Below are 21,999 nucleotides of genomic sequence, written 5' to 3' on the forward strand. Positions count from 1 at the left end.
TGCCTGGCTCTTTTCCAAGGCAACATTCAAGGACTGCATTGCTCCTCCTTACCTATTGTTGTCTAATTTTGGTATGGCTGGAATGTAATATGAGGATATTCTTTGCACCCTGTTTTGATTTTTTTTAAAAAAGCCACTGCAAATGACTCCCTTCAGAAGCAAATTAGTACTTGAGCCAGGTTTATCAATCAAATACACACAAACACACATGCAGACACAGAAATACACATACCTTTTCTCTTTCTCACTGACTCTCTCCATTGCCGTACATTCAGATCAGATGCTTCTTATTATTCTTCTGTACTGTTTGGATTACTCAAGCCCTGCATGAGCAAGAGAGTAAATTCAGAGCGCTTTTGTGCCATTATTGTTGCCTAGGAAACCACTTCCTTTTTATTTCAGTGCATGGGACATCTGTGTCACTTTGAGTCTGGCTTGCCGAAAGACAACTTCGCAGCAGGGTGTCAGGGGATGAAAAGTGGAATTAATGAAATCTCAGTGCTTACTGTAAATAAAGAAAGGCTTGTGTAAAGTGTTTCCAAAACTATCTAGTGACCTGAGACTCCGGGTACCTTAGAATTGCTGAGCAGTGTTGAGGTGTGTGCATTTGTCTTCATTAAACGAATGGAGATGAAAGCTTCTTGATGCCATCAGATGTATCTTGGAGAAAGATTGCTGCTTTTCCAGACACATTATCCTACTGTTAGTTAATGACAGGCTCCATAACTTAAACCAGCACAAGTCCATCACTGTCTGCCTTCCTTTCTGCCATACAGTTTTCTCAGTGAAAGTAGGCAGCCTTGCAATATGCACAAGCAAATATAGGCAGAGCTCCTGCACAATTCACTGTTGTTGTGTAACAAGATGCATTTGCTGAAATTCCGTCTTCTACCTAACTATTGAAGTTGCAGAAGGAACCTTGTCCTCTTTTACACCTGGCCATCCTATAACTAACACATGGTAGGCAATTGGATAGAAATATCTGCTTTGTAAGGTAGTGCTTCCAATTTTCCAGTAAGTTACCCGTTCTAGAGTAGAACGTTGTAGTTATAGGTTACTTGCAAATAGATGAATAAGGTGTACTTTGTTGATGAAGATCAAAGAGCTCTTGTATGCACAGTGCAACATGAGACTGTATTGTGGGTCTTTCCACATTCCTGAATCAAAGCATGGTTTCAGTAACCCCTTTCTCCCGAGTAAGATCAGAATCCTAACCGGGGGGAAAGCCTCATGTCTCTCTCTCATGTCTTTAAATTGGACTTGCACTAGACAGCTCTTCAGAGAGAAAACTCTTTCAAATAGAGAAGTGTCCTCTGTAAAATAGGACACATGGCCACTCTCTTTCAAACTGAAATTATTATTATTTTATTATTTCTTGAATAAGAGGATCTGAGAATCACAGGTTTACAGTATAAAAACACAAAAATATACAACATAGTAACAAACAAAACAATAAAAACCCCACAATTTAAAAGGGCATAGATACTTTAATTCACCAAAATCCTGGGAGAAGAGGAATGTTTTTGCCTGACGCCTAAAGATATGTAATGAAGGAGCCAGGCGAGCCTCCCTGGGGAGAGCACTCCACAAGCAGGGAGCCACTGCAGAAAAGGCTTCTTTTTGTGATGTCACCTTCTGGACCTCCTGTGGAGAAGGCACATGAAGAAGGGCCTCAGATGAAGGTCACAGGGTCCAGGTCAGTTAATATGGAGAGAGGCAGTCCTTGGGGTATTGCAGTCTTGAGGTGTACAGCTTTATTTGAGGTTTATCTGGGACAGGCATCAGCAGTTGGCATGAATGGGCAGTCACTGAAACACACCTTTGCATGGGCCCAATGGCTAAGAGCTCCCAGACTCCTGTTGATCCTTGCTACTCCTTTGCCTTTCCCTCCAACCTAGAGGTAAGGAGAAGTATCAACCTCTGCTTCCTCACTTAACTCCCTTGCCAACTCTCCCATTGGGAAGCAAGCAGGAAGGCATCATTTGGTGACAATGGCAACAAAGAGGAGACAGGCCCACCCTGAAAGAATTTTGCCTAAGGCCTGGCCAGAAACTGGAGCCAGCAATGGGTTCACCTCACTGTTAGTTTTATCTCAAGCAAACAACCCAGAAAGTACAACTCTGAGAGATGTGCTGATCAAAGGTATTTTTTTTTTTAAAAAAACCCAGAATTATAATGTGTAATTTCCAGCAAATGTAAATTGCAGAGTTTATCATCTAATAAATAGTTTACAAGTGGTGGTAATACTTTATACTCCTTTTTTATTGGTTTACATTTTCTGATTTGTGGAACATTGAAAAATCTATTCCACCACCCATCCCACTTAATAATTTAAAGTAGCTCTCCAGAATGATTTTTTTGGGTGGACGATCCAACAGTTTGGATAATGTATTTAAATATCCTTAATCAGAAAGATTAGACATAGGCCTTGCTGTTTCAGCAATACCATAACTTATATGCTGATTTAAATGCTTTGCATGTCAGCTCATTTGAATTATAAATGACAGCCTCCCACTTTGCGAATACCCACTAAATAATTTTTTTTAGTGACCTTTTGAAAGAAAATATAATTATGCCTTGAGCAGGTACAACAGTAGCTTCAGAAAGACAAGGAGCTCCGAGAAGATAGGCAATTGGCATTCTCTGCATGCCTCTCTTAGTGTGGCGATGAGCATATTATTTATTTCCTTTTTATCATACAGGCATGGAATTGTGGATTTGGTTGTACAACTTCCAGATTTTTAAGTGGTCTTGTTTTGCTGTGTGAGGAGACCCCAACTTCATATGCACACCTCTGCCTAATGTGCTTTTGGCCATAAGAAAGCTGCAAAACAGACAACTCCCTGGAAGGAGCATGCTGTTTGGTCTAGAAATGCAAAATACCCATTCTTAAAGCAGAATCCCACTCTCCCAGAAAGTAGCACATCATTGCCTGATTCATAATGGAGCAATGCTAGCTCTATATTCGTTGTTGATCTCTTGATTAGTGAGACACAGGCATGGACACCAACAAAGGGGCAACTGCAGGAAATTTTGGACTGCAAGTAGACACTAGGGAAGTTTGAAGGGGGCATACATAATAAGCTTGGGGAATAAGCATGTAACACCAAAGGCGGCAGTAGCAGACTAGTGGAGAGGCAATATAAAATGCAAGGTGGATATGAAATATTGTGCAGTGGTGTTTGTTTTGTCTTGTTTTGTTTCCATGCTCCATTTTTATGCTAAGGAGCTCAGCATAGTGTACATGGAGGTGGATTTCAGCTTTATCCTTGTAATGACTTCTTGATGTAGAAAGAAGGTGACTGTCTCAATATATCATCCAGTGAGCTGCATGGTTGACTTAGGACTTGGACTCAGGTCTCATCTTTTAAATTATAAATCTATCCATGATATTACACTGACTTATTTAATCACTTGTCACTGTTGTTGTAGTTGCTTCATAAAAGAACAAAGGTCCCAGTTTGAGCTCTTCTTCTGTCTGGCAAAAATGGAAAAGATGTGAAGTGGGGGGGTATGATGACAAATCAGTTAATTAAATACATATTTAATACTACTTGGTGTTTAAGAAACTTTTTAAAAAATCAGTGCAAATTTGAAATCAGTTGTTAAAATTAGTGCAGTTTTGAAAGGTTCAGTCGGTCATCTTGATTCAAGATGATGTACAATTGTATCCAAATGTAGATGAAACCTGATCCTTAATGCATAATTATATATTTCTAAAATATATAGTAAAAGGTAGAAAACTGATACATGGGGCACACACATTGTATAATTATGTAAGCTGTAATAAATATCAGGGACAATAACAGGGAAAGACAGGGAAAGAAATAAGCTTCCGGAACATTTCCTAAAGAGAAGATGGTTTCCTAAGTTATGCCAGTCATTAGTTGTTCTGGATTTTCTAGATACTGTTGACTTGCATAAAAACCCAATATAAAGTCTGACTTTTTAAAAGCCTGGATTTCTTGCCATCACTGAGGTTTTAGCTAAACCAGAAATAACTTCCTCAGAGTGCTATCTAGTGAGCAGGATGTACTTGACTTTGCGAAAGTGGTAAATATCATTTGTCAGAAAATTCACAAAGGAATTCAGTATCTTCTGAGGGCATACAGCAACTTGGAGAAGGAAAACAGCATGTAGCACGAAGTGAAATACCTCACAAGGACTCACCCATTTAATCACACAGATTTACTGTGAGTTAACAAATTGGACACAAACATTTCATGACTTTGAAGGCAATTTACTAGGTGAATGTGAGATCGTAGGGCATAACATATAGTGTCAGGAGTGAAAAGGAGCTAGAAAACAGATAGGGCGTGGAAAGCAGACCAAGCATTTACCTCATCAAACCTGCTCAATAGATCTCTTGCCTGTTCAGATCAGTTCCTATGTCAGGCATGGGGAACTTATGGTCCTCCAGATGTTGCTACACTTCAGCTCCCATCATCCCTGAGCGCAGACCAGGCTGGCTGGGGCTTATGGAAGTTGGAGAACAGCAGCAGATGGAGGGCCACAGGTTCCCCATCTTCATCTTCTTGACAGAAAGGTTGTAGGGAGGGGCCTGTAGCTCCCTAAATATAGCATGTGCTTTGCACACATGAGGTTTTAAGTTCAGTCTCCAGTATCTCCAGTGCAAAGATATCAGTAAAGTGGGAAGACACCTCTGCATGTAATTCCACAGCTAGTCAAGAGTATACACACCTTGTTGTGAACGTGGCAGTAGGAGCATCTAACTGGCTCTGCTGGTGTGGTTGCAGAATGTCACCTTTCTCCTTCACCATTCCAGTACGCAGCAGCAGAACTCAGTGTGGCCATCATGCCATCTGCTTCCGCCTGCATAGCTTACATTCTGTCACTGGGATTTTCAGTTGGATGTATTTATTTGCAAATACCGTATTTTTCTCTCTATAAGACGCACCAGACCACAAGACGCACCTAGTTTTTGGAGGAGGAAAACAAGAAAAAAAATATTCTGAATCTCAGAAGCCAGAACAGCAAGAGGGGTCGCTGCGCAGCGAAAGCAGCAATCCCTCTTGCTGTTCTGGCTTCTGGGATAGCGGCGCAGCCTGCATTCACTCCATAAGACGCATACACATTTCCCCTTACTTTTTAGGAGGGAAAAGTGAGTCTTATAGAGCAAAAAATACGGTAAATTTCAAAGCAATGTATAACAGGGTTTACCAGAACAAATCATATGAAATAATAATGAGAGCACATCAGACAATACAAAACATTACTCTGCTATTTCATGACAGTGGGCGTGGCTGGGATCACCCCTCAGGAAACACCTATTTGAATCAACGCAACTTCAAGCAAAGCTTTTCCTGGCTGCACATGCCATGGTTTCACCATTTATTCTCAGCCTCTGCTTCCTATACTCCATCTCTCCCTTCTGTACTGCTTTCATTGCTCCAGTTCTCTTCCTGGCTTTATGGTTAGGTAAACCAAAGCTTACTGTTTGGTTCAAACTGGTAAACTGTAGCTTATGCTTGCCTTCCAAAACAGGATGGGAAATGCACTTTGGGCCATGTTTATGAAACCTTGGAGGGCAAGCACATGCTATAGTTCTGCAGTCTAACAATACATTATGATTTTTCCCTAACCAGAAAGTTAGGGAGGGAAACAGAGCACATGTTAGATGGTCTGTTACATCTGAACAAACCCACTGTCTGTTGTGTATTTTCCAAGTGACCATGTATCATTGTCTTTGGATCCTTTACAGTCATACCTCAAGTTGCGCCCGCTTCAGGTTGCGTGTTTTTGTCTTGCATCCTGCAGCAATCCGGAAGTACCGGAATGGGTTACTTCCGGGTTTTGCCACTCACACATGCACAGAAGCTCTAAATCACGCTTTGCACATGCGCAGAAGCACCAAATCGTGCCGCGCGCCTGTGCAGATGCGGCGTTTCGAGTTGCGGGCTTTTCACGTTACAGACGTAACACGAGCTACCACTGTAATTCAAAATATTTTCCTTTCTGAGACAGGGGTAGAATCTAGACCCATATAAAAAACGCTGTGGAAATGCTTTTTTAAAAAACGTTTTGAAAAATATATTGAATTTACCATAAGCTCACCATTGCCATCTAGTGTCACATTTGTATAATGCACTTAAAACACAGTTAAACCGTTATATTTTGCAGCTGTATAGCTGAGTCCATAGTCCATATTGACCTCTTGAGTACATGACCAGTGCTTTTCTCCCATGAAGTTGTTACAGTAAGTGCCACACATTTTAACAACAAAAAAGAGGTGCCGGTACTGCATACCCTTGAGTACTGTATATGACCATATCATGTCTGGTCAGGAAGATTGCATTCACACTGAAGTGTTCTCATCAACTTTGCAATAGAGAAATTGATTTCTTCATCTTCAGCCTACTGTGATCTACCAGGCCTAACACAGACAAGTTGCAGCATGCATGGTCTATCATATTACTGTTAGGAGCAATCAGAAACCAAAGAACATCCTTTCACTTGCACAGGACATTGCTAATTTATTTGCAGGTTAGTGAGAAAAGACATTAAAATCCAAGGCAATTTTGATCTGCAAAATCCTTCTTAATGGTCAAATTAATAACATATAAGTTAACTCCCCCCTCCAAAAAAAGCCCTTTGCAATGTTTTGGATTCCCAGGCAGTCTTCCTCCTTAAGTCACCAGGGGCATTCATCTCACCCCTCATAGGTATAGAAGGAGGAAAACACATTTCTTCTTTCTGCCCAGTCCGTCAATTTGTCCATTTCCATATTTCCAAAACCTTACTTAACGATTCTTTTTAGTGGTTGACCAAAGGTAGATAGTTAAGTAAACCACAAGAAAAAAATATGAGGATAATTCATTGAATCTTGGTGTTCATGTGTTCACGTGAAGGAAAACGTACCATCAGAAAGCATAAGAAAATGAGGAGACTGGTAATACAAGGAAAACCTAGGGGAGAAGACATGACAAGAACAACAGGTGAAAAACAGGAGGGCTGCCCGTGCTTGTAAGATAGAAAATAATAATCTCAGCAACAGGCTGTCAGTATACAAAGAAAGAAAATGGTTTGCAGAGCCCAAGCAGGCAATAGAGTCTTACAAAAGGAGGAACATCGTATTTGCTTAACAGCCACATGCACAGCCAAGCCACTGTGCAGAGCCCAAGAAAAAAATGGTCCACAGAGCACCAGCAGGCACTAGCAACATACACAGGACTTGACATTTACTTGGCCCTCCTAATGTTATTGGACCATAGGAAATTGATCATGACCCAAATGACCTAATGAAAATGAAATTGCTGAGAAAAGCCAGTTGTTGTTTAGTCATGTCTGACTCTTTGTGACCCCCTGGACCAGAGCATGCCAGGCACTCCTGTCTTCCACTGCCTCCCGCAATTTGCTCAAACTCATGCTGGTAGCTTCGAAAACACTGTCCAACCATCTCGTCCTCTGTCGTCCCCTTCTCCTTGTGCCCTCCATCTTTCCCAACATCAGGGTCTTTTCCAGGGAGTCTTCTCTTCTCATGAGGTGGCCAAAGTATTGGAGCCTCAGCTTCAGGATCTGTCCTTCCAGTGAGCACTCAGGGCTGATTTCCTTAAGAATGGATAGGTTTGATCTTCTTGCAGTCCATGGGACTCTCAAGAGTCTCCTCCAGCACCATAATTCAAAAGCACCCATTCTTCGGCAATCAGCCTTCTTTATGGTCCAGCTCTCACTTCCATACATCTCTACTGGGAAAACCATAGCTTTAACTATACAGACCTTTTTGTGCCTTATTAACATTTTAACAGCACTCTTGCATTTGATACATTTCTGTTTAAATGATCAAATATTTGTACATGTACTGTACATTTCAATTTCCTCTGGAAAGCAATTTAAAATATTTGAAAATATTTTAAGGTGAAGGCTAACTCAACCCCCCCCACCCCCGTTTTGAGCCAAATAAATGTTACGAGAAAGGAGTATACAGACGCTTCTACTTAATTATTTCGTTGATTGACTCAGGAATTTGTTTTAGCTTTTGAGAGAGAACAGATAATATTAATATTAGAAAGGCATTGTGTAAACCAATTAATCATCCCAATAGAAGTGCCATTCTAAAACAGTAATAAATGCATATACAAAAACTGTTGAAGGATTTGTAGTCACAATACTATTGTTCTGTCAAGTGCTGTGTAGCTGGAGCCAGAGGCTCTGCGTATCAGGTGCTCTTTGGATTACCTGGGACTGCTGTTCTAAGGACCAAAGTGTGGGCTGTTCAAGCTGGGGCACCACCACAGCAGCCTCAAGGCCTCTTGGGGTGGGGGGTCAGGTGGCACAAAAGGGTCAATCCCATGCCACAGTCTTACATAGTCTCTCTCACACACACACATCCCATCCCCAGATCTGCTGCTGACATTTCTCAGGGCAACTTATTGCTGAAGCTACCAGATTTTGTGTTTTGTGTTTTTTATATTGTGATTTTGTGTTGTGAACCACCCTGAGATCTATGGGTATGGGGCAGTATGCTAATCTAATAATAATAAAAATTCATGCATTTGTGCCATCATAAAATATTTTATTTCGTTTACATAACCCTGTTGCTGCAGTCCATGTCACTTATTGGTTTCAATCCTGAAAAACTAGAACAGTCAATTATTAAATGCATTTTAGTTGATTAAACACCTGCATTAGTGTAATTTGAGTGATTAATCTATTAAAATTAGATTTCACTGTATAACCAACAATTTATGTTGATGCTGCAAAGAAATGGAAAGAAGTGCAAAGTAACTTTTGCTTGAAAACCTCTAACTTTTATTGGTGGTTTGATCTTTTCCTGTATATGAGTAAGAAAAAGAACGATGTAACCCCAACATCTCAGTATGCTACTTTGTAGAGCTCACAGTTCTTTATTTATGCTGTAATAACAGTAAGAGTAACACTTGGTATCTTTATACAGTACTTTAAAGAGAGCAATTCCTGTGTAATTTTTGCTGTCCCCGTTAGTCTCTGGAAGTGATTTTCATCTATACTGTAAGTTATGTTATTTATATTTTTCTGAGGATAAAATCTTTTTTTCCCCAAAAGTGTAAAACACACACACACACACACACTCCAAAATACCCTTAAAGGGGTTTGGTCCCAAATACCTGAAAGACCACTGCCCTCCTTACAAACCTTCTTGTTAAGATCAGCAGAGAAGCTGCCAATTGGTTCTTCCACTGCACTCAGAAGTCGGAGGATGGGAGTGCAGGAGAGAGCCTTCTCCATGGCAGCCCCTAAAAACCCTCCCCACAAAGTGGCATCTGGCACCTTCATGATGTAATTTCTGTCACATTCTGAAGATGCACCTCTTCATCCTGGCCTTTGACAATTTGGCATGATATTTTTGCTTCATTCGAGCAAGTCCTGGAGTTTGCCAAATTATCTCTTAGGAGTAATTCCAGCTTCATTTTCTTTAACTAAGGCAACTTTCATTTCAACCAAATTCCATTTTTTAATTCAATTTTAATTAAATCTCAATTTCTAGCTATATTAGTCAGCAGACAAATCAGATCTATTTTTTAATATGAGGGGATGCACACCTTTAATTAATCCAAATAAAACCAGCAATGGAATTATGGTCACTATGAAGTCTAAAGTCGCATTTAAAATATCGTTTACTGTGATCAAATTTGCCATAATTTTTTCACAGTGCCACCAAAGGAGAATAATACCTGTATCGTAATTTACATCTCTAGCATACAGCAGAATAGTTGTGGTGTACTTAATTTTACAAGCATAAGGTATAAGCAGTGCACCATTTTAACATGCCTTTACCATCTTCCTATAGAGTTTTTAGATTAAAACCAGGAACATTACATGAAGCTGACTTGTTAGTCCATCGAGCTCAGGACTGTGGCAAGTCACTATCCTAGGTAAAGTCTTGTCCATACTTCTTACCTGAAGAGGAGATGCCAAGATCGCCTGTTTAGTGTGTGGCCCAGGATTTTCTGCATGCAAATGATGTGCTTTGCCACTGAGCTATGAAATAAAGCTATGAAACAGTAAGCGCTAATAGGGATAATGGTCTCATGTTTTGCCTTCCCCACTCCTCGTTAAGCAGTCATGAGTGAATTCCCATCAAGTTGTATCCATCATGAATCAAGTTAAAGTATTTTGCCTGCACTGTGTGCCTGCCCATCCCTTTCACCACTGGTGCTCCTCATGTATACAAGGCCCACAAATTGGGCTGGTGAGTGGAACCAGTGCAGAGGTGGGCCCAGGAATTGTTCACCATCATTCTAAGTGTTTATCTTTTGCCCCTGGCTCTAGCTGGCCTTCTAAATAGAAAACAAAGAAACCAAGCAGATGCCGTTCATCCCTACTCTGTGTTTACTTGCCCCATTTAGGAGTTTATTTTGTACACTTGTTTATACAAACCAGAGTTGAACAAAGAATGTCCCTCCAGCCTTTCCAGCTCATTCATTCATTCATTCATTCATTCATTTAGAAGCAAGAGCATTCCAGGGCCACCTTTCAGACCCAAACAGGGGCCCCCAGATTGGATGTGTGCTTGTGCTGCAATAGATAAATTCGCAGAAACAGGCCTTGCATCAAGAAGAATTTATAGAACTGATAGTGTTTGTTTCCAGTAGCCAGCAGACAAAAGTTTCAGTAAAAATGTATCAAAATTGCATGTGTCCAAGAAAACAGGGTGGGAGATGAGACAGAAGAAATGCAATCAGCCCCAGGCAAAATGGCTTGTCAATGAGAAACCAAAGATAAGAAGCATTAATCTGCCATGGACATTGATTCCAATCTGCACTGACTGTGTGACTGTCTTAAACTTCAAAAACATTTGGTTGCCCTTGATGAAAGAGATCACTTTTTGGTCTCTTAGCAAATTGTTGCATGCCAATTCCACTTGCCTTGGAGATATTGATCTAAGTGCTTATAGAACATTAGTAGAGGCTAATAGGAAATCACATCGTAATCCCAATTTATTCATTAAACTAATCCTCTTTCTATTACTGATCGCCTTACATGCCCTCCATCCCTTAGAAGCTCTACATTTTGTTTTTCTCCTTGTGTTGTGCTGCAAGACTCAACAGCTTTCACATCAGTTGTACTATTTAGACTGTAGGCAGAATCCAAGGAGATGCTTGAGGTGTGCCTGAAGGCCAGAGCATGCTCATAGTGGTGGATTTGGGGCTCTCAAATTTCAGCATTGCCCTGTGTGATGCTAAAATTCAGCGCGCGCACACCCCACCTCTCACACTCCGTTCTACAGCATTGTTTTGCAGCCCCTGCAGCATGACACACAGTGCGACCATACCAGTTGCACTGCGCTACCCTTCTTTTTTTTTATATAGATATTTATTAGATTTTCCAATTTTATATAAACACAAAAAGAAAAAGAACAAGAAAAATATTAAAAACAGATCAATTTCGATAGCAGTCTTTCAATAACATATTTCTCTGACTTCCTCATACCTCCCCTTCTTGTTTTCTAGTTCATCCCAAAAGTTCAGCAAATCCTAATCTCTTAACATTCCTTTTAAAATAAACCTCATTTTCATTCCACTTTTTTTTCTTTTTTTTTAAGATAATAACTTAAACAATCTTAATCCCCATTATCTTTATCATAACAGCTAGAGACCACCAAAACTCAAACCAACATCTTTTCAAAGTTCATCAATTTTATAGTATTTCTGTAAATAGTCCTTAAATTTCTTCCAGTCTTCTTCTGCTGACTTTTCTCCCTGGTTGCGGATTCTGCCGGTCATTTCTGCCAGTCCCATACAGTCAATCAACTTCATCTGCCATTCTTCCAGAGTGGGTAGATCTTGAGTCTTCCAGTGCTTCGCTATAAGTATTCTCGCTGCCGTTGTAGCATACATAAAAAAAGTTCTGTCCTTCTTTGGCACCAAATGGCCGACTATGCCCAAGAGAAAAGCCTCTGGTTTTTTCAAGAAGGTATACTTAAATATCTTTTTCATTTCATTATAAATCATTTCCCAGAAGGCCTTAATCTTTGGGCACGTCCACCAAAGGTGAAAGAATGTACCTTCAACCGAAAATTGGCTTCCAGGTGGAAAAATCAAAATTAGAAACAGAATTGCTAGATCCCAAAACTAAGATACTTTCAAGAATGTATAACTTGCTGTTAAAATGGAATACGCAGGATGAAACGGTTAAATCTGCAATGATTAAATGGGCACAAGATGTTGGACATGATATAATGTTTGCTGACTGGGAACAGTTATGGACCACAGGTATGAAATTTACGGCATGTAGTGCCTTAAGAGAGAATATTATGAAAATGATTTATAGGTGGTACATGACCCCGGTCAAGCTTGCAAAAATTTATCACTTGCCCGATAATAAATGTTGGAAATGCAAAGAAAATGAAGGCACATTTTTTCACCTTTGGTGGACGTGCCCAAGGATTAAGGCCTTCTGGGAGATGATATATAATGAATTGAAAAAAATATTTAAATATACTTTCTTGAAGAAACCAGAGGCCTTTCTCCTGGGCATGGTTGATCAATTGGTGTTAAAGAAGGATAGAACTTTCTTTATGTACGCCACAACAGCAGCAAGAATACTTATTGCAAAATGTTGGAAGACACAAGATTTACCCACTCTGGAAGAATGGCAGATGAAGGTGATGGACTATATGGAATTGGCGGAAATGACCGGCAGGATCCGAGACCAGAGGGAAGAGTCAGTGGAAGAAGATTGGAAGAAATTTAAAGAGTATTTACAGAAATATTGTAAAATTAATGAATTTTAGAATAATGTTGGATTAAAATTAAGAGATTTCTAGCTGTAATGAGTTAAAAGAATATGGAAAAAAAATGGGTTTATAAAAGTAAAACATTAAGAACGTAACAATTTAAGAACAAGGATTTGGGTAGAATAAAGAGGGAAACAAATTGCTGAGTTAATAAAGTGAATTAGAATACAAAAAAGAGAGGTATGAGGAGGTCCAAGAAACAAGTAAATGAAAAATAATGTGATGGAAAGGGTTTTTTTTCTTTTTCTCTTTTTTCTTTTTCTGTTTGTTTTTATTTTTTGTAATGTAAAAATCTTAATAAAAATCTTATAAAAAAAAAAAAATGTACCTTCAACCTCCTTGCATTTCCATCACTGCGCTACCCTTCGATGCCCAGTAGTGCTTTTTGAATAACAGTGTGTTGTCTGGGGATAGTAGACTGCAAGAATCATAAGAAAACCCACCTGGCATGTGAAAAGTAGTTATCTTTGGATCCTGGCCCGAAACCATGATAAAAAGTATAACAAATGGCAACTCATACTCTTAGTGACTGGTGTTCTTTGATCTAGATCTAGATCTATGTCTAGTACACCTCATTCTGTGACTAGGTCTTAAACAAAAATATGTTAACAGAACACTTCTATACATGTCTACTTGGAAACAAGCTCCTCTGGCCTTGTTAGTATATTTAAGCTAGCTTGGTGCTGTACAGTACAAAAACTGTGGTCATTTTGTTGCACCATTGCTCTTGCCGTGCCACTGGGAGCTAAGTCCTCGGCAATTTAAGCCCAGGATACCTTAAGGACTACTTTATCCTGTATGCCCCTGGTCAATGAACGAAATCACCTGGGGAGGCAATGTTAACACTCCCTATCAATGTTAACACTCCCTACCAGAAGCATCAACAAGGAGTTGTGTCTTCAGTGGGCCCAACTCTATGGAACTCTCTCCCTTTTGAAATCAGGCAGGCATCAGATTGAAATGGTTTAATGTCAGGAGGCCTTTGCACTACAAGCAATAATAATCTAGTTTTTGGAAACTAGTCTGAAGCCCTGTGAGAAGTTGGAGCTCTATAGTGACGTGCAACTTTGAGAAGGGAGGAAAGTTTTTGGTAGTTTGGGGCTTTCTTCATCATGTGTTCATAAAACGGCATGATGTAATCTTGTATTTGTGGGGTGCAAGGGCAGTAAATAATCCTAGCTCTTAAAGGGCACTCAGCACTGTTACCAAACATTTAGGGACAAGGCTGACAAAAATAATTAGAATTGTACTTTCTGACATAGCTAACAAGGACCGAAGCCTGCTTACCAGAAAATAAAGGGCATTCATTTTTAAGAGCAACATTGTCTCAGCATCTCTGCTAATTCACAAATGACAAGAAGCACACCTTTAGGGAACAGGACAAAACTCTGCTTTTACGTTACACCAAGAAAGCAGAGTATTTTCAGATTCCTTGAATCACATATGCTCCAAACTAAGCAGGGCTTTGGTAATTTGGCTTGGCAGTTTCTAACTCATGATGACATTTACTTAAGGTAAAAACCACTGGGAATGATTGTTGCATTGAACCCTGTGGGACTAATTGTCTGCCAGTAAAAGCCTGATTGCTGAATAATAATAATAATAATAATAATAATAATAATAATAATAATAAATTTATTATTTATACCCCACCCATCCGGCTGGGTCTCCCCAGCCACTCTGGGCGGCTGCCAGCAAAAGATTAAAAATACATTAAAACATTAGTCATTAAAAACTTCCCTAAACACACAAAAAGTATACATTTTCTACAAAAGAGACATGGAATCTTAATGGCTTGTGTCCAGAGGCTGCAGTCCTCTATGAGGATCTGCATGCATAATCCCAATTGACTTCAGTTTGATTTAACAGAAATGCAGCTATACAGGATTTCAAGCTTAAACTGCAAAGGACTTTGAATTCTGAGCAAATCTCCTGCACTTTGAGGCGACCTTTTTTGGGGGCACAATCTGTATAACATTTGACTGAAAGCTTTACAAGAGAAAATAGTCAATATGTTGTCCACTGAGACAAGACTTTCACCAATTCTGCTTCTCCAGCTTCAGAGAAACACTCACAGAAAACTGAAATATGACTCCAGATTCTGCATGGGAAATCACTTTGAGAGGTTTGGGCTGCAATTCATGGTCCATTTGTTCTGAGGAATCAAATGAGATCATTTCAGGAAGCACTATGCACATTTTAAGATAACAAATGTTTGGAAATTGTGTACATAGCTTCCTGTAAATGGCTTCTGAGTACCTAGAACTGAGGAACAGTTTATAACCAATGATAAAATGCTAGGACTGGCTGATAGACCCACAGAGGTTTCCAGCTCTTTAAAATCTTTCAGATCAAGATGAAATCAATCAAAATTTTGAACTAAGGGAAATGAAAAGTAAAGATGGAAGAAAGCCAGATGTACCAAGCAACAGGAACTTGTCAGTTATTGGCTTGTTACCTATTCTGATCTTTTGGTTGTGAGGGAAACATCCATTCCAATCTAGAAAATGCTTTATATTTATGTCATGCATAAGGTAAAATCTCAGCGCCTCAATCAGAGTCCTCTTCATCAGCCAAATTTACCAAAAGGATGCTACTAGCCGTGGCAGAGCAAAGCAATTAGCAACTCCCTCCCAGGGACTACTGCATTAGAGTCGCAATGCATGGATGAGAGAATGGTGTCGGAGGATGGATTGAGGTTTGTTTAGGAACTAGGGAACATTTTGGGACAAAAGGGCTCTACTTGAACCAGGATGTAATGAAAATAAGAAATGTTAAACCTAAAATGTTTTACTGTTGGCATTTGTAAGCTGCTCTGGGAGCCCTGTCCGGATGAAGAATGGTGCCCAAAATGCACACATGCACAGTTGGATGAAAGAAGAATTCTGGCCTCTCAAATGACAAGTGGAGTGTTTTATTTTGTTTTGTTTTAAAGAAGTAGCAGACAAGTGACTGGTTCTTGCTCTCTTCTGGGTGTGTGTATGGGGGGGCGTGTCTGGGAACAGAAAGCATATCTAAAATGCACAGCCCACAAAGTTGTGTGCAGGCCAGTTGGAGAGGATGGATGCCCAAAGTTACATTAAGCTCTTGTTTATCAGGGCTCTCCAGAAATTACTGAAAGCTGCTTTCCCTGGCAGAGCTCCAGCACCACTGGAAAACCCCACTTCAGCACATCTGTCCTCACTGGCATAAGCAAATGGATCCACCCCATTGCTGGTGGATTACGATGTCAGTTCTTCTTTCAGATTTGAAAGGGGGGGAAATCCAGCTAACTATCTTGAGGATGAAAAGTGAACTTTCAATGCCTTATTGATATGTATGTTGTCATACTTCCCGCTTCTTATGGTAACAGCAGATTCTACTACTGTGTTCATTTCAGTGTTAACTGTTCCACTTTCTTGCTATTTCTTGCAAGCCAGCCCAGGCGAAGGAAGGCAACCCCCTCAGGCAGCTGATATAGGATGTCACACAAGAGCAGCAAATAGTTGTTTAATTTATTATTGTTGGATTTCTGCTGTCAGGGGGAGATGCCCTCGTGGGATTTTTCTGCCCCATTTGCCATAGTAATTTCACTAGCTCTGGTCACTCCACAGCTGCCCCTCAGGCCACAAAATGCAGGCTCTGTTTTCAAGGAGCATAGTCCATCCCCCTCACCACCACAGGTGAACGGTTTGTGTGGTCGCTTCCAACCAAACATTCCAACAGCCTGAATAAATGAAGTAATGAAGATTTATGTCAAATGCTGTAGTCACCAGATAAACTGCTATATTCTGCACTCACTCAAGCATCCAAACCACCTTCAAGAGCAATTCTGAGCAAAGTGCATTAGAGGAGTCACATATGATTAAGTATTGCAGTGAAGAAGAAGAAATATTTGCAACCAGCTAGCAATTCTGCCCAGGACACAGAAGTGTCTGAATGAAATTACAGGAAGGAAAGGATTAAAAAAAAATATGATTACATAACCTTAATAATAAACCAGTAAAAAGCCTACCAAATGTTTAGAAAGTGAATGCAAACCAGGGATAGTTATGTACATGGCTAATAAACAGTCATTTTGCAGGGGGTGGGGTCTTGTTATATGGCCCAAACCACTGAGAATGTCCCCCTGCTCTCCCAAAAATACTGTTACTACTTCTCTTATTAATAATAATGAAAATATTGGTGTTAACTTCAAATTGTCCGTTTTTCAGTTGCTGTTTTATTGTGGGGGTGGCTGAACTGAGGTCCCTAGACACTGCCGGTCTATACAGCTCCCATTATTCTTGACACTTGGCCATGTTGAGTGGGAATTCAGGTCCCACAGCATACATTTATTTATTGCCTTAAGATATGAGGTATAAATAAATAAATGTATAAAATCTGTTTAAATCATGACAGTAAACACAGCATGACACCAGCCCTTTTATTAAAAGCAGTCAATACCTAAAAGCCTGTGGGAACATCTCTTGGGCCATAGATAAGCCACTCCTGCTTCAGTGGTTCTAGAGAACTTTGTAACTGCCTTTCAGTACTTTGCATGTGACTTTCTCTGACACATTAATGTTTTGCTGAAATAAATGTGAAATTGTGCCTTTCTGTCTATCTATCTTAGCAGTGGCTATTTAAAATGTATTTATTGATTTCATTTATGAAATGTCCATTGCATCTACTGCAACATCATGGAATTAGTTTGAGTTGATGTGGCCTTCAAATGTGGACCAGGTGCCTTCAGTGAAGCACCAAACATGTGTCCCACCAATCATGGCCCCTCTGGGCTTATTACAGCATGTTGAGGGGGAGGTGGCGTGGGCCTAGCTAAAGGCATCCCTACAGGAATCAGTGATCCCAGACTTCTTGAAAAAAGCAGTGACTCAACCACTTCTGAAAAAGCTGTAATCTGTTCACCTTCTACTAATCCAGACTGGGTTACTACAATGTACAGTGGCACCTCAGGTTAAGTACTTAATTCGTTCCGGAGGACCGTTCTTAACCTGAAACTGTTCTTAACCTGAAGCATCACTTTAGCTAATGGGACCTCCTGCTTCTGCCGCACCGCCAAAGCACGATTTCTGTTCTCATCCTGAAGCAAAGTTCTTAACCTGAGGTAATATTTCTGGGTTAGAGGAGTCTGTAACCTGAAGTGTATGTAACCCGAGGTACCACTGTACTCTGTTTCTGGAAGCTGCAGCTGGTACAAATTGCTGCAGTCCAGCTTCTCCCTGGGGCTGATTATCGACATCCAAACAGGCAGGTCCATATGAGAGAATGTGATAAAACCATCACAGAACTGTAGAGTTGGAAGGGATCCCGAGGGTCATCTAGTCCAACCCCCGCAATGCAGGAATTTCAGCTAAAATATCCATGACAAATACCTGTGGTCCTAGTCCTAAGCCATTCAGGGCTTTAAAGGTTAAATTAATAATTTTAGGTCTTGAGAAAATATCATTACCTTGTACAGTACAATGAATAATCACGTACTCTGGCTAAACATCCTCATAGCAGTTGTGCCAGTAAAGGCAGCGTGAAGTTGTGATTAGAGTGTAAACCGGCTATGGCTGCGGGTAGACTTGAGTTCAAATCTTTGCTGAGCCAGAGAGTTCCCTTTGTAACACTGGGTCAGCCAGTATCTCTTCCCTTGCAGCAATCTGTACACCCATCAATGTCGCAGTTAACTCTTTTGGTGGAATAAATAAATAATTGGCTTTGATAGGCTTGCTTAGCTTAGAACATTTGTGCTGAGGATTGGACTGTGAATTTATTCTGCCTCAAAATCCCCGATGTTTTTGCATTTCACATGATGCTACCTGTCTGAACCATTTTGAAATGTCTCTCCAACAAAATACAATTTCAATTAAAAATAGCAGAACAGCTCCATGTTTACAAATGTGCCATCACTGGCTCTTCAGGGAGCATAGGCAATAGGAAGGAACAGATGTGTTTTAAGAACTTAAATATGGTGCTGGTTAAAGATGAAGCAGTAATCCACCAGTTTCAATTTCTAGCACAGATACTGTCTTGCTGTTGCAGCCAGTTATCCAAAACCTGCATTTTCCCAGATTCCAACCAATTTACCCCTTGTTGTGGGTAAAGGACACTTGGCGTATTAATAACTGGGCCAGAGAGACGTGTCTAGCTCCCCCTAGTTAGTTTTCCTCCCCTTTTAAAGACCTTTCTGTTTAATTTGGGCCTTTTTCACATTTGACCATTATTTAGTTATTGATCCAAGTTCCCCCTGTTTGAATTAGACCAGAGTGATTCACAGCCACACTTACTTGAATTTGTATATGAGGCGCATCTTTGATCTTTCCCATAGCACCAGTAGGCATTCCTTTTTCTGTATTTCCTCGCCTTGTAACTCATTGATTCTGTGGTGCCAATTAAATGCTGATAGGGCATGCATGCAGATAGCTGTATGAGTGCCTTGGTTTAAAACAACAACAACAACATTCCCCAGTTGGAAGTGCACAGAAGCACACAGGCAATTGAAAATTCTCAGCTGACAATATTTGATATGGTTTGTTGTGCAGTTCTCTGTGCAGTTTTGTGCAAATATAAAGGAAATATATGCTATAGTCCTCTGTTCAGGAGGAGCACTGAAATGAGGAGCACAGCTAGAAAAGAAATGAAACCGACTTCAAATTATCAGTGCACACTTCCAGATCAACATTGTTGTGTAGTGTCTGACGTAAAAATAAATAAATAGAAGTGGTTTGCTTGTGCATTTTTCATATTTTGAGAAAATATGTGAGATGAAAAACAAATATATAAGGCTGTATTCCATTCAGTAAAAGTAAAGGTAAAGGACCCCTGACAGTTAAGTCCAGTCGCGAACGACTCTGGGGTTGCTGTGCTCATCTTGCTTTACTGGCCGAGGGAGCTGCTTGTCCGCAGACAGTTTTTCCGGGTCATGTGGCCAGCATGAGTAAGCTGCTTCTGGCGAACCAGAGCAGCACACAGAAACACCGTTTACCTTCCCGCCAGAGCGGTACCTATTTATCTACTTGCACGTTGACGTGCTTTCGAACTGCTAGGTTGGCAGGAGCTGGGACCGAACAGTGGGAACTCACGGACCGCCGACTCTCCAGTCAGCAAGCCCTAGGCTCAGTGGTTTAGACCACAGCGCCACCCGCGTCCCTGTTCCATTCAGTAGCATGCTGCAAATAGTTGCAAGCACAGCTAGAAATGAAAATAAAGCACTGAGTAAGGAGTGGGCATGGAAAGGGTTGTCGCAGAAAGTGGCAATGGATCCACCCACCCTAAAACACTAAACTCAGTTAAGTGGTTTGGAGCCCATTTTTTCCCAGTTTATCAGATTATACCCAAATTTACAGGGAGGGAGCCCCAAGATTTGTGTTGTTTGAGGATTCAGCTAGATTGGTAAAGAAAAGGCCTTTTATATGCATTGTATATGCGATATAACACTGTGACACCAGATGGCGCTGTGGAGTCCTATCTTTCCCTACCAGATTTCCCTTTATGAGTTTACAATGCGTTTCACTGAATTGCTTCTCTGATGTGTCTAGATCCAGCCTGGGAGTAACATCACGTGGACTAGTCAAATAAAATAGGAATGCAAACAGCTACAAACACACAGTAAACTCTGGTGTGGATAAGCTGATTATTTTACTGGTTATTGATTATGTTGTTGGTTGTGGTTCATTTCACCTCTGTTTTATTTCTAAGTGTGTGATGGAGTTCTTTTTAAAAGTTATTTCATTGGTTTTTATTTCTTCACCTATTGTTAGCTGTGTTGTGCACTTTTACTGTATAAGAAGAAAGCCAGTAGTGCATCACTCTCAGTGGAATGTACATTTTGATACACATTTGAATACTTATTCCTCTCTATAACTAGAGGATAGGAACTAGTTGACATGCATGCGCCAGACCTCTGTTATCACGCACAACAGCTTTTGCCGCTGCTTTTTCGGTTCAGATATCCAAAACACTCTACAGATGTTTCATGGAAACCTAAGTCTGAGAGGAGACAAAGCTGAAAACTATGCTGAAATAAATGGGTAGTTTTCACACAGCTCCATTTGTGGTCTCCTTGTTTTCTTTTCTTTTTTTGTCCTAGACAACTACTACGGTACTCCAAAGCCTCCAGCAGAGCCAACCCCATTATTGTTAAATGTAACAGACCAGTTACTCCCTGGTGCAACACCCAGTGCTGAAGGCAAACGCAAAAGAAATAAGTCGGTGAGCAATATGGAGAAGACTGGAATAGAGCCGCCAGAGGAAGAGGAGGAAGAAAGAGCTGTCGTCAACGGAAACGGCATGGCAATCACACCGGGTCAGTGCTTTTCCTCTTGTTGTGTCTCATGTGGATTTCAGCTCCTTGCCATTGTAGCTAAAGGCAAAAGAGCAGTGATGTTACAGCAAGCGGCATAGTGTGGAATTTATGATAGCTAAACTGAGCCACCCAGTGCTGCTCAGAGGACCAGGCCAGACATTTTTTTAAAAATGGGAGACTTAGAACAGGCAACAACAGTGGGGCCCACTGGCAATGCTGGATCTAGGGCGCTGTGGGTGGTTCCCCACCCCACAGGGCACCGAGTTGAGGGGGCACATGATGATGATGATGATGATGATACAACCTAAATGTATACAAGTACCTACCTACTCAAAGTTAGGGGGCGCCAAATTTTGTCCTCGCTTAAGGTGCCATATTATCAAAGTCTGCCCTTGGTGGATGCCAGGTGCTGAAACTTGGATATGACCCCAGAATCCATTATTTCATTGACTCAAAGTCAGGACTTGCAATTACAGGCACTGCTGCTTTGACCTGCTTCTGTAGCTATGTCTTGAACTGTGGCCAAAGATCATGTTGTTTAAAGTGCAGGTGTGGTTTCTCCCAGCTGCTTACTTCTCTGATAGTTTCTAGCCATCAAGAATCTTTTCTGGCCCATATTTGCATTGCGCTCGGAAGAATTCAAGTCATTTCTGTATTGGTTTACCTCATACTTGAGGGAGGTCTAGAAGGTTATCAAATTGGGTCTCTCAATCTGCCTTTTAATCACAAAATTGTTTTTAATGTAAGAAATTAATTGAACAGTTCAAAAGTGTGCATCACATAAAAGATTCTGAAAACTCTTAAGTTTTCATGTGCATGAAATAAGTGTTTCATTTGTCTTATGTAGAAACAGAATATATGTGATTTAGAACCTAATAATCCTATTGAAAAAAGAAGTTTCAATGAAAAGAGTGAAATATTATTTCCCGAAGCATAGATTGAAGGATAAATCATTGCATTAAAAGCTTTTGAATATACAGCACATAAAAAA

At 40.4% G+C, this 21,999-nt stretch overlaps 1 protein-coding gene across 20 annotated transcripts in view; it reads left to right on the forward strand.

Annotated features, from left to right (window-relative positions):
• Positions 1–21,999, forward strand: part of MAGI2 (membrane associated guanylate kinase, WW and PDZ domain containing 2) — a 593,450-nt gene that overhangs the window by 349,791 nt on the left and 221,660 nt on the right. For all 20 annotated transcript variants that reach the window (XM_083574937.1, XM_083574923.1, XM_083574920.1 and 17 more), the window contains one exon: positions 20,793–21,008. In XM_083574937.1, coding sequence (XP_083431063.1) covers positions 20,793–21,008 — 216 coding nt within the window. The remainder of the gene's footprint in view (positions 1–20,792; positions 21,009–21,999) is intronic.

Source organism: Podarcis filfolensis (genome assembly GCF_964270895.1).
Source record: "Podarcis filfolensis genome assembly, chromosome: 10".
Taxonomy (NCBI): domain Eukaryota; kingdom Metazoa; phylum Chordata; class Lepidosauria; order Squamata; family Lacertidae; genus Podarcis; species Podarcis filfolensis.